A 12,777-nucleotide genomic window follows, 5' to 3' on the forward strand; every position below is an offset into this window, starting at 1 on the left:
TTCTTGCCTGGAGAATGCCATGGACAGAGTGGCCTGCCAGGCTACAGTCTATGGGGGTCACAAAGAGTCAGACACAACTGAGCGACTGAGCACACACATATATAACACACAAAGTATATTATATATTTATATTTAAGCTTCATACATTAAGCAATTTAAAATAATAAAATGCATAGACGTATATGAAAAATAAAAAATAATAATTATGCAACTTGTGTTGTTTTCAGATATCCTTAAAAATAAAGCTGAAATAAATGTTAAAATGTAAAAACTTTCAATATTAAAATACTAGATACTTACACTAACACTATACTACATAAGTATGCGTAGTTACATTATGGGAAGTGAAAGTCGCTCAGTTGTGTCTGACTCTTTGCGACGCCTAGTCGATGGAATTCTCCAGGCCAGAATATACTGGAGTGGGTATCCATGCCCTTCTCCAGGGGATCTCCCCAACCCAGGATTGAACTCGGTTGTCTGGCATTGCAGGCGGATTCTTTACCAGCTGAGCCACCAGGGAAGCCCAAGAATACTGGAGTGGGTAGCCTATCCCTTCTCCAGGGCATCTTTCCCACCCAGGAATGCAACCGAGGTCTCCTGCGTTGCAGGCGGAGTCTTTATCGATGGAGCCACCAGGGAAGCCCCGTTACGTTCTACGCATGCTGCATTATAGCATAATATAACAATGTCATGCAAGCGATCCATACTTATAAGGAATAACATCAGTAATGAATAAATATGCACTTGTCATAATTCACAATGAAGTGATATTACATCTAATGTGCGACGCATAACTGTAACAGCAGTGTACCCCACACGGCCGGCCTGAGTCCTGAGTCTGGTGCCTTCACCCCGGGGCCCCAGATGAGGCCTCCGCCTGGACCTGCAAACAGGTAGCGGGGTTGGGGGAAGGGCGCGGCGAGCTCGCGCACGCGCACCGCGCAGCCCGGGCCGGCCGGCCCCACCCACCGCCGCGCCGGAAGTCCCGCCTCCGGGGGGCGGGGCCACGGCCGGGAGGAGAAACCCGGGCCCGCCGCGCGGCCGGCTTCCGCGGGCCCGGGCGGCGGAAGCGGAAATGCGTCACAGGGGCGGGCGGCGGCGGCGGCAGAGGCGGCAGCGGACGGCGCCGGGCGGGGAGGCCGGGCCTGCCGGCGTCGTCGGGGGCCCGCGGGAGCGCTGGGGCCGGGGCGGCGGCGGCCTGGTACGTGGACGGGGCCCCGGCCGCGGGGGAGCCCGGGGAGGGCGGCCGGGCCGCGGGTCTCGTGGGCGCGCGGGCTTCGGGGGTCGAGAGCCTCCCAGGGGCCTGGGGGCGACGGAGGGCCAGGGGCTCCCGGGGCCACCGGAGCAGGGGGTCTCGTGGGCCTGCGGACTCGGGGGCGGGGGCTTCGGGGACCGAGAGCCTTCGCGGGGCCGGGGGCTGCGGGGGTCTCTTGCATCCGCGGACTCGGGGGCGGGGGCTTCGGGGACCGAGAGCCTTCGAGGGGCCGGGGGCTGCGGGGGTCTCGTGCATCCGCGGACTCGGGGGCGGGGGCTTCGGGGACCGAGAGCCTTCGAGGGGCCGGGGGCTCCGGGGGTCTCGTGCATCTGCGGACTTGGGGGCGGGGGCTTCGGGGACCGAGAGCCTTCGAGGGGCCGGGGGCTCCGGGGGTCTCGTGCATCTGTGGACTTGGGAGCGGGGGGCCTGCGGACTTGGGGGCGCGCGAGCTTCGGGGACCGAGAGCTTTCGAGGGGCCGGGGGCTGCGGGGGTCTCGTGCATCCGCGGACTTGGGGGCGGGGGCTTCGGGGACCGAGAGCCTTCGAGGGGCCGCGGGCTCCGGGGGTCTCGTGCATCTGCGGACTTGGGGGCGGGGGTCTGCGGACTTGGGCGCGCGGGCTTCGGGGACCGAGAGCCTTCGAGGGGCCTGGGGGCGACGGAGTGCAGGGGGCTCCGGGGGTCTCGTGCATCCGCGGACTTGGGGGCGGGGGGCCTGGGGATGACGAAGAACCGGGGGCTGCGGGGGTCTCGTGCATCTGCGCACTTGGGGGCGCGCGGGCTTCGGGGGTCGAGAACCTTTGAGGGGCTTGGGGGTGACGGACAGCCGGGGGCTGCGGGGATTTCCCGGGGGGTGGTGAGAGCCGAGTGTCTCCTGGGCAGGGCTTGGGTGAAGGGACAAAGGCGATTGAGCAGAGGAGTTGACTGCCCCAGGGAGCTGTGGGGGACGGGGTGGACAGGGCTTGTGCAGGCGAATCGGGGTCCACCAAGGTCGCAGGTAAGCAGGCTGTACCCGGGCGGGAGGCGGCGGGAGGTGGGGTGAAGGTAGGGGTTACTGGAGGTTGGAGGGAGTTACCGGGGCCACAGGGTGCGGCTGGGGAGGGAGAAGGCGGGAGTTGGGGCGGTGGGGTGAGCATTTGGAGAGGTGGAGGCGATGGGGGTCGTGTAGGGGCTGTCTGGGGCGTGTTGGGGTGCAATGAAGGGGCTGGGGGTCATCCCCAGGGTGCAGGGGCAACCGGGTGACCAGGGCAGATGGGAATCCCCAAGGTTCCTAGTAGGCAGTGGGCTTCCGGAGTCTCTGACTCAAGCTCTGTCTGAGGTCTTTGAGGTTTCTTGCGGGTGGAGGGGGGCTCTCTCCACTCCCAGCCCAGGCTGAGCCCCCTCACTAGTGCCCCATACTCGGGCAGGTGGCTCTTCCCTCCAGCGGCGACTCCTCCACCCCAATCCCTGCGGCTTTTTCCCAGGGCTGGGGGTGTGTGTATGCTTAGATGCTCAGTCATGTCTCTTTGTGACCCCATGGACTGTAGCCCACCAGGCTCTTCTGTCCATGGAATTCTCCAGGCAAGAATACTGGAGTGGGTTGCCATGCCCTCCTCCAGGGGATCTTCCCTACGCAGGGATTGAACCCGGGTCGGAAGCTCTCAGAGCCATCTGGTGGGCGGGCGCACAGCCCAAGGCCACCTCCCTTACTGTTTGGTGTCACTGGGTCAGGTCTGGCCCTGCTTTGCGGAAGTAGGCACCTGTCTGACCGGTAGGGAGAAGCTGGTTGAGGGGGAGGAGAGTGCAGTCAGCTCCCCGTCCACAGCTTCTGAGAGGCCCCACGGCTGTGACGGTTTTATCTGAGCACAGAGAAGGTGCTTCTGCCCGCGGTGGAGATACTGAAGTCAGCGGTGCTCATCCGTTCTCTCAGCCTGAAAGTTCCTTCCTGTTCCTGCGGGCTTCCTCCTGCACAGACCTTCCCAGCTGCTTCTGTGGGTAGTCTGTTCCCCAGGGAGGCGTCTCCAGCCTGCATGGAGGTGGCTTGTCCCCCACACCCTGAGAGTAGGGACCCCGCCCATCTGTGCTCCCGCCACCCCAGCCCTGGTGGAGCTGCCTCTGGGTATTGGGGGCAGCTCAGTGCCCATGGAGGCTTGGGGCAGGCAAGTGTTGCTAAAAGTTTTGTGAACCCAGTTTTTTTCCCCCCTGCATTTGTGTAATCTGATTAAAAGGGCCCACATGTCAGGGCCTGGGGCTTCCCTAGTGGTTTGGACAGTAAAGCATCTGCCTGCAATGCAGGACACCCAGGTTCAGTCCCGGCGTGGGGAAGACCCCATCCTGGAGAAGCTGGCAACCCACTCCAGTATTCTTGCCTGGAGAATTTCACGGACAGAGGAGCCGGACAAGTTACAGTCCAGGGGGTCACAGAGAGCCTGACACGACTGAGCGACTAACCCTGAGGGGCCTTCCCTGACACAGCGACCAGTGTGTCAGGCTCGCAGAGGGCAGACGGGCTTCCCTACCCTGGGCCCGCGTGCTGGCCAGCCTGGGGGCGGGACACCCAGCGGGCCGTGAAAAGGCGGCGTGCGCCTCTTGTGTTTCAGGCCCAAGGTCCCGGCTATGGCCGCGGCCACCATCGTGCACGACACGTCTGAGGCGGTGGAGCTGTGCCCGCCGTACGGCCTGTACCTGAAGCCCATCACGAAGATGACCATCAGCGTGGCGCTGCCCCAGCTGAAGCAGCCGGGCAAGTCCATCTCCAACTGGGAGGTGATGGAGCGGCTGAAGGGCATGGTGCAGCACCACCAGTTCTCCACGCTGCGCATCTCCAAGAGCACCATGGACTTCATCCGCTTCGAGGGCGAGGTGGAGAACAAGAGCCTCGTCAAGTCCTTCCTGGCCTGCTTGGACGGCAAGACCATCAAGCTGAGCGGCTTCTCCGACATCCTCAAGGTGCGCGCCGCCGAGTTCAAGGTCGACTTCCCCACGCGCCACGACTGGGACTCCTTCTTCCGCGACGCCAAGGACATGAACGAGACGCTGCCGGGCGAGCGGCCCGACACCATCCACCTGGAGGGGCTGCCCTGCAAGTGGTTCTCGCTGAAAGAGTCGGGCTCCGAGAAGCCGAGCGAGGAGGTGCTGGTGCGCGTGTTCGAGCGCTTCGGCGAGATCCGCAACGTGGACATCCCCATGCTGGACCCCTACCGCGAGGAGATGACGGGCCGCAACTTCCACACGTTCAGCTTCGGCGGCCACCTCAACTTCGAGGCCTACGTGCAGTACCGCGAGTACGCCGGCTTCATCCAGGCCATGAGCGCGCTGCGGGGCATGAAGCTCATGTTCAAGGGCGAAGACGGCAAGGCCGTGGCCTGCAACATCAAGGTGCGGGGCTAGCGGGGCGGCGGGCTGCGCCCCGCAGGGCCTCGGACCCGGGGAGGGCTGCCCGGGAACCCCACGCTGCGGGCGCAGAGCCCGCGGCTCAGGAAACGTGCGGAGAAGTGGAACGCTCTCCCGGCCCCGCTTGAAGGGAGAGGGCGCTGTCCGTCACCGCCGCGGACTCGGCCTCGAGCTGGCTTCCCACGCCAGGCTGCCGGAGGAGCCGGGAGCCGGGGGCCGGGAGCCGGGCCCAGGCGTCGGGCGGTGAAGGCAGCTGGCCACGGGGAGTGGGGGGCGCCCCGCCGCACGAGGGTGAAGGGGCCACGCTCTCGCGGACACCGGGGCGCGCAGGGCTGGCCTCCAGGCGCGCCCGTGTTTCCGGCGGAAGGCGCCGTCCTGGAAGGGGTGGGGTCCCGAGCGCTCATTTCGAGCCCCGCCCCCCAGCCCTGAGGTCCCCTCCGGTCAAGGGCCTTTGCGGGGCGGCGCGGGGCTGTGTGCCTGCCCGAGCTCCTCCTAACCCCGCCCTGTCCCGCCTCCGAAGGTCTCTTTCGATTCTACCAAACACCTGAGCGACGCCTCCATCAAGAAGCGGCAGCTCGAGAGACAGAAGCTTCAGGAGCTGGAGCAGCAGCGCGAGGAGCAGAAGCGGCGGGAGAAGGAGGCGGAGGAGCGGCAGAGGGCAGAGGAGAGGTGCGTGCTGCCGGGCTCCCTGGGAGAGCTCCCTGCCGGCTGCGCGGGCCTCCGTGCGCGCGTGCGGTTCCCCGGGAGTGCGCGGCCTGCGGCCCACCCCCAGGGCACCACCCGCTTCCCACCCGGCCCTCCCGCTGAGCCTCCCGGGCGTGCAGTTTTTGTGCATCTCACAGGTTTTTTGCGTTCAGGCTGAAGCTTTCATAAAGTGAAGTAGGGAAGTGAGGGTATTGTCAGCTTTTCCCCACGAGAGACGTTTAGGAGCCCTGTAAGGGGACTGAGAGGCAGGCGTCTTGGGTCACGACCTTTGTTTCCCGCTCTTACCTTCAGGCGCTAGTGGTAAAGAAGCCGCTTGGCTGCCAGTGCAGCAGACGTAAGAGAATGTGGGCTCGAGCCCTGGTCGGGAAGATCCCCTGGAGAAGGGAAAGGCAGCCCACTCCAGTATGCTAGCCTGGAGACTCCCATGGACAGGGGAGGCTGGTGGGCTGCAGTCCCTGGTGCCGCAGAGAGTGGACAGCACTGAAGGGACTGAGCATAGCCCGTTGTGAACTGTGCAGACAAGCTGAGCAGTGTGATGAGCTGGATTTTGGAAAAGGAGCAGCAGTTCTTGGTGCTCCATCGTGACTCTTGTTCTTGGGCGTTTCTTCCCCGCACTTGTTTGTGTGTGTGATAGGCACGGTTTCTCTTGGGTGATCTGCAGTGTGTTGAGTCTCAGGCGCGTGTGATCCAGGGTTCATTCCTCACCAGCCTGTCTGTGTGTGTCTGGGCTGACCTGACACGCGCGTCGCTCCGTCCTTGGGGCTCCTGTGTGGTTCCCGTTTGGTTCCGATGGTCGCTAACGCAGATTCAGGCCTGTCTCTGGGGTCAGCGCTTCTCCTGTCTGCCCCGGAACCCACTTCCAGGGCGGCAGGCGCCGGCGATGCTGCCGGCCTCCGTGCAGGCAGCCGGCAAGGGTGTGGTCAGGGGTCAGGAGCCCCGGAGTGCCAGCCGTGGCTGCAGAGAGGACAGACGCCTGGGGAGGGTGAGGTGTCCTGGCTGCGTGGTGGGCCTCAGGTGGCGGCCGCAAGGGGGGAGCAGTTTGGATCTCACACTGGACGAGGCTCCGGGGTCGGCGTGCCCGCTGCAGGCATGACCAGGGAGCACCGGCAGCATGCAGACCCCGGGGCCTGGTCCCAGGCAGGCCCCGTCGTCTCTCCTGCAGGCGACCTTGTCCGCAGTCCCTGAGCTGGGGGTCACAGAGGTTACCCCACGGCCTTTCTAGCGTCGCGGGACAGGCACTTTCCTCCACCTTCACATTAATGAGGGGAAGACTGCCCTGAGGGTGGCCTTTGGGTTCAGGCGGCAGTGGGTGTCCTGGTGGGGACAGCAGCTCACAGCTGGTGGGGCGGTACGGCTGAGGAGGCTGGGCAGGGCTGGCCTGGCATGAAACGTGGGCCCGTGGGCGCCCGGGAGGCCCTCGGGTGTGCAGGGCTGTGTGTCCAAGCCCAGTTGGCCTCACTGTTAGCCTGCGGGCCGGCCCGGGAGCCCGGGTGTCTGTCCTTCGTCAGGGATGAGCGAGTTGGTCCTTGGCTGCTAATGAGGTTCAGCGAGGCCTGCAGCAGTCCTGTTCCTGGTCATGGGCCCTTAGCTGGACAGGTGAGGGCTCTGGGCACTCGGGGCCTCTGACTAGCAGTCTGAGTGGCAGCTCCTCACTGATTCCTGCTGCGGGAGACCTTCCATTGTGTGGCCTGCTGGACGCCAGTGTCCTCACGAGCTGCCTCGCCTCCCTGAGTGCCCCAGCCTTCTCCGTGACTGGAGCTTGGGTCCCCTGGCCTCCTTGTCCAGTGCTGTTTCTCTGCTGATCTGGTGCCCTGGGAGTGATGCTAGCTCTTCTGCAGAGTGTCCTTCGTGGCCTTGGTGTCCCCGTGCCATGTGCTGTCCGGGGTGGCCTTGCCTCTCTGCTGTGCCTGCCCTGCCCCTGACCTGAAGGTTAAGTCTAAGGGGTGCAAGTGTTCCGTGAGGACACACTCATTGGCCTTCACGCCCCTGGAGGTCTGGATCCCTCCCAGTCGTGCTGGGGTCCTCGTTTCTGGGTGAGGAAAGGGTGCTGTTGGGTCTGAGCTGGCCGGTGACGTGTGGGTGTTTATGGAACTGCGACTGTCCCCAGGTAGTATCTGCGTGGTGACCTCACGGGGTTTTTCTCCAGGGGTGTGTGCTGTGGGGACCCCTCCGTTGGGGCACACACGCCTCCCCAGAGCAAGCCAGGTGGGCTTTGTGTCACCGAGCGTGTGCCTTTTCTTCAAGTCCCCATGAAAGGTCGTGCAGTGTGCTCTCTTGGGGGCTTCCCGTAGGTGGATGCTTCTAGAACCTTCCTGCCACCGGGTGCATCCCTGCTCCCCTCCAGCTCCGGGGCTGGGGGCTCGGGGTGGGAAAGCCCAGGGCAGGGGTCTCTCGTGCGGTGGGAGCAGGGCCTGTCCAGCGCTCGGGCTGTGACCGCGTGGTGCCCGTGGCGGAGGGCCTCCTCCCTGCGCTGCTGCGCCCGTCCTGGTTTGTCTGCTATGGTCCCTGCAGGCGCAGCTGGATCTGGAGAAAAACTCCGCTGCCCACGCGTCCGCCTTGTTTGTTCAGGTGTCCGGGCTGGGGTCGAGTTTAGCCAGGCTCTCCCTGGAAACATGGGGAAAGCCTCGCCCTGTGCGCCCCTCGCTCCTGGGGCCCTCGGCCGCCGCTGAGATGTCTGTGTGGACAGAACGCTAAGGAGCCAAGTGCCGCGACCGCCAGCCCGGGCCCCGCGGCCCTCACAGAGCCGTCGTTTCCTGCCCGCCCGCGCAGGAAGCAGAAGGAGCTGGAGGAGCAGGAGCGCGAGCGGAAGCGCGAGGAGAAGCTGCGGAGGCGCGAGCAGAAGCAGCGGGACCGCGAGCTGCGGCGCAGCCAGAAGAAGCTGGAGAAGCTGCAGGCGGAGGAGCAGCGCAAGCTGCAGGAGAGGATCCGGCTGGAGGAGCGCAAGCTGCTGCTGGCGCAGCGCAACCTGCAGTCCATCCGGCTGGTGGCCGAGCTGCTGAGCCGTGCCAAGGTACCGCCCGCCTGGGGGTACACCCCGCCCTCGGGAAGCTCCGCCCACGGCGACTGCCAGTCTGTAGGGACGCCCCGCCCTCGGGAGGCTGCACACAGGGGTGCCCCGCCCACCCGACTGCCAGCTTATAGGGACATCCCGCCCACAGGGGCTGCCAGCCTATAGGGACGCCCCGCCCACAGGTACAGCCAGTCTATAGGGATGACCTACCTGCCCATGGGGCTTACTCTCCTATAGGGATGCCCTGTCCTCTGGGAGGCTCCGCCCACAGGGACTGCCAGCCTATAAGGATGCCCCGCGCATGGGGACTGCCAGCCACTAGGGATGCCCCACTTACATGGGCAACACCCATGGCGGGGTGGCCCACGTTCAGGGATGCCTGGTACATAGGGAGGATCGGCCCTTGGGATGCCCTACTCTCGGGGAGACCGCGCCCACACGGCCTGCCAGCCTATAGGGGTGCCCTGCCCTCGGGGATGCCTGGATGTTCAGGGAGGATCGGCCCTTGGGACGCCCGGCCCAGAGGGAGGCCCGGCCTTCACGGACATGCCGCTCCTCGCTGGCCCCCGGCTCCAGCTTGGGGATGTTCTTCGTGGGGCACTGCAGTTGCAGCGCACCGTGTTGGCCCAGGCCCGGGCTGTACCCTGAAGAAATGGAAGCGCTGTGGGTCCTCGTCCCCGGCCCCGCAGCCTGGTGGCCGGGCTCCCTCAGGGATGGAAGGCCCCCGCCTGGCCCCACGACTCTCCTCACGCTCCCGCCGCACCGACCGCGCCGGTGTCCGTCAAGCCAGGCGTCCCTGATCGCCCGGAAGGACAGGGCGGGCCCCAGACGAGCTGCGGTCCCCATGGCAGTCCTCGGAGCCTGGCTGTGCTCCCGCCCCCACTGCCTTGAAGCTGGAGGGTCGCTGCCGCCCTGTGCGGGTGGCGCGCGTGGAGCCCCAGCAGGCCGCGCGCCACAGGTCAGGCAGGCGCAGGGCGACCTTCACCTGCCATCTGCTTGTGGTTGTGGCCAGTCTGCGGGGAGGAGAGCAGCGTGCGCGCCGAGAGCTGTGGCCGCGTGTTCTTGCTGCGTGGTGAACACTGAACACCCCGAGCAGGCCGGGCGTCCGCGCCTCCCACACCCGCGCGGGAGGTCAACTGTCCACACAGTAATCTGGGACCCACGAGGCAGGGAGCACGCAGCGGAGGGTCCGGGCTGCCCTCGAGGCGCCAACCCCCCACCCAGGGCTATGCCGAGGAGGTTTGCTGGGCTTGCTGCCGGCTGACGATTGTGGCCTCCGAGCGTGCCAGCCGGAGAGGCCTGGTCCGCCCGAGAGGGGCTCACTTCATGAGGGCTGTGTCGGGGAGCTTTGCCGGGCTTGCTCCTGGCTGACGATCGTGGTCTGCTAGCGTACCATTTGGAGGGGCCTGGGCTGCCTTGAGAGGCGCCGCTCCCCACCGCCCCCCCCCACCCCCGCCCCCAGGGTTGTGCCCAGGATCTTTGCTAGGCATCCTGGCTGACGATCATGGCCTCTGAGCGTGCCACCCGGAGGGGCCCGGTCCCGGATAGGCGCCCCTCCCCAGGGCTGTGCCCAGGAGCTTTGCCGGGCTTATCCCTGGCTGCTGGTCGCATCCTGGTGTGGTTGGACCCGGTGGGCCGTGCTCCAGCCGGGCTGTCCTCGGAGTGCCCGCCTGTGCTGAGAGCCCGGCTCAGGCGCCGCCGCCCCGCTCTGTCCCGCAGGCCGCCAAGCTGCACGAGCAGGAGCACAAGGAGGAGAGCCTACGGCTGCAGCAGCTGGAAGAGCGGCGGCGGCTGCAGGAGGCCGAGCTGCGGCGCGTGGAGGAGGAGAAGGAGCGCGCGCTGGGCCTGCAGCGCCGGGAGCGCGAGCTGCGCGCACGCCTGCTCAGCTTGCTGCTCAGCAAGAAGGCTGACGAGCCGCGCGCCGCCGCTGCCGAGCCGGGCGCCGCCTCCCCCGCCGACCTGCTGCGGCCGGTGCTGGACATCCTGCACACCGTGTCGGCCTCGGCCGGCGCTGTGCCCCGGGACCGGGAGCCCGCGCCGCGGCCTGCCGCCCCCCAGAACCTGAACGGGAGCGTCGCCCCCGCCGCCGCCGCCGCCACAGCCCCCACCGCAGCCCAGGAGGAGGCGGCCCCAGGCAAGGACGGGCAGGACCCTCGAGGCCCGGACGACGGCCACTCGGAGAAGAGGTGCCCCGCCGTGCTGGCCTGTATCCCGGACAACACCCAGCAGCCCAAGGCCGCGCCCGCCGCCTGCGAGCCCAGCGTGCCCCGGAAGGACGCGCGCTCCGAGCAAGACAAGTGTAACCGGGAGCCCAGCGGGGGCGGCGGCCGGGCCGGGGGCGGAGTGGGCCGGGACGACAGCGGTGACGGCGAGCACGGGCACAAGCGGGAGCGCAGCGTGCCGCGGCGGCGGGCGGACAGCCGCGAGGACGGCAGGCCGCGCAGGGAGCGCCGGGCGCACCGCAAGCGCTCGCGCCAGGGCCGCAGTGCCAGCCCCGAGGAGCGCGGCCGCTCCCGCAAGTCCCGCAGCCGCAGCCGGGAGCGGCGCGGCCGGCGGGAGAAGAGCCAGAGCCGTGGCCGCGAGCGGGACCGCAGGGCCAGCTCCAGCCGGAAGCGCAGCCGCCACCGGCGGGGTGACGACAGGCCGCGCTCGGGCTCTGCCGGCCGCCACCGCAGCGCCTGGAATAGGTAATGCAGGCCGCGCGCCCCGGGGCCACCTTCCCGGAGACCGGCCGTGCCACGCTTCCCGGGGGAGCGTCCCGGCGGGGAGCGCAGGGCCCCAGGCTTTCCCATGCCTCCAGGGAGCGTCCCGGCGAGGAGCACACGGCTCCAGGCTTTGCGTCCAGACTATCCTCCAGGCTGCGGCCCTACTGCGTGGGGCTCGTGATCATTAGCTTCGGTTTCCCATCAAACTGTTGATGCTGTCGCTTTAATGTCGCCGGTCCTTCCTGGATCAGGAGAAGCGCAGGGGGCTGCAAGCCTTGAGCATCGGAGACCCCGCCGGGCACACCCAGACCAGTGGCCACCCGCTGGCATCGGGCCACCCGCAAGGAGACGCCGTGTCCTGACCTCACAGGGAGCGGAGCCAGGCCGCAGTCTGGCAGCCACGGCCCCACCGGGCATTGAGAACAGGAAGCCTCTCGCTGGAGGGTTTTGGTTTGTTGTTTTTAGTTTTTTTCTGTTTTTTTGTTTCGTTTTACCTCCCTTTTCTGTAGGGTTAACCTATCAGGAATCAAGTTCGGGTGGGATGCCAAAGGCAAGTGGCTATTAAGGCATTTAAGTCACCGGAGAGGAAGCTGCGGCTCTGAAACACGGAAACTTTACCGGCGTGGGCTGGTGCAGACGGGATACAGAAGGGTCCCAAACATTCACTTTCTGCGAATTCAAGTCATCCAACATGCGAAAGAAAAAGCTTCAAGTGGTACACAGGGGTCCCAAACATTCACTTTTTACAAACTCAAATCATTCAGCATAAAACAAACAAAAAAGTAGGTTGGTTTAAAATTAGCTTTGGTTTCTAGTCAAGGTTAGCCTGTGTGGTTTTTTTAAGAAGCCGTTTTGCTAAATTATTTTTACTTGGAACGTTTCAGATTTAAGGCTGCAAACTTGTTAAATTTTATAATTGTCGGCTTCTCCAAGGGAAGCTCGGAAATCCTTAAAAATAGCTGTAACGTCCACCTTAGGAGAGATGGTGTTTATTCCAGTTTGCATTTTTATGGTAAAATAAATTTTTTTTTTCCTATGAACTCACGTTTCCCATACTTATGTGGGGTTTTCGTTTTGTTTTCAAGTTCTTTAGGCTATGTCACTAGCTGAGCATAATCTAGCATGTTTGAAATCACTTGGTCATTTGTAAATGTTCATTTCACGTGCTGTTACTGTCCTAATGTAACTCCCTACAGGAGACATGGGTCCTGAGAGGCATTTGATTTGTTTACAAGTGAAAGTGTTAGTCGCTCAGTCGTGTCCAATTCTTTGCGACCCTGTGGACTGTAGCCCATCAGGCTCCTCTCTCCGGGGGATTCTCCAGGCAAGAATACTGGAGTGGGTTGCCATTTCCTCCTTCAGGGGATCTTCCCGACCCAGGGATTGAACCCTGGTCTCCTGCATCGGCTGAGAGATTCTTTACTGTCTGAGCTACCCCTCTAGCTAGTTCACAGGAGCAATTTTTTTTTTAAGTTACAGTGCTGTTTTGGAAAAGCGATGGAAAGAAAGTGGTTCTTTTCTAACCTTGAGGGAGAAGGTAGGTGTTGGCGCCCCTGCAGAGACCCTGGTTCTGAGCGCGTTTGTGTGAGTCACTAATTCGTGTCCATCTCTGTGCCACCCCTTGGACTTCTGCACGCTCACTGTCCCCCAGGTTTTGCTCAAACACATCCATTGATCTGTGATGCCATCCAACCATCTCCTCCTCTGCCGTCCCTTTCTGCTCCTGCCTTCA

General features: G+C 64.3%; 1 protein-coding gene across 1 annotated transcript; it reads left to right on the plus strand.

The window, feature by feature from the left end:
• Positions 1–1,069: 1,069 nt before the first annotated feature.
• LOC129534846 (A-kinase anchor protein 17A) lies at positions 1,070–12,116 on the plus strand. The gene is made up of 5 exons (XM_055393337.2): positions 1,070–1,201; positions 3,833–4,610; positions 5,146–5,294; positions 8,100–8,340; positions 10,060–12,116. The coding sequence occupies exons 2-5, from the start codon at positions 3,849–3,851 to the stop codon at positions 11,029–11,031; spliced, it is 2,124 nt and encodes a 707-aa protein (XP_055249312.2). The 5' UTR covers positions 1,070–1,201; positions 3,833–3,848; the 3' UTR covers positions 11,032–12,116.
• The last annotated feature ends 661 nt before the right edge of the window (positions 12,117–12,777 follow it).

The sequence above is a fragment of the Moschus berezovskii genome, chromosome Y (genome assembly GCF_049115385.1).
Source record: "Moschus berezovskii isolate FMDL1 chromosome Y, NW_MosBer_1.0, whole genome shotgun sequence".
Classification (NCBI taxonomy): domain Eukaryota; kingdom Metazoa; phylum Chordata; class Mammalia; order Artiodactyla; family Moschidae; genus Moschus; species Moschus berezovskii.

Bases quoted from the DNA above. Each gene is read 5' to 3' on its own strand.
- LOC129534846 (XM_055393337.2), top strand. From the start codon at position 3,849: ATGGCCGCGGCCACCATCGTGCACGACACGTCTGAGGCGGTGGAGCTG. The intron at 5,295-8,099 runs GTGCGTGCTGCC...CCGCCCGCGCAG, and splicing joins CGGCAGAGGGCAGAGGAGAG to GAAGCAGAAGGAGCTGGAGG. The intron at 8,341-10,059 runs GTACCGCCCGCC...TCTGTCCCGCAG, and splicing joins AGCTGCTGAGCCGTGCCAAG to GCCGCCAAGCTGCACGAGCA.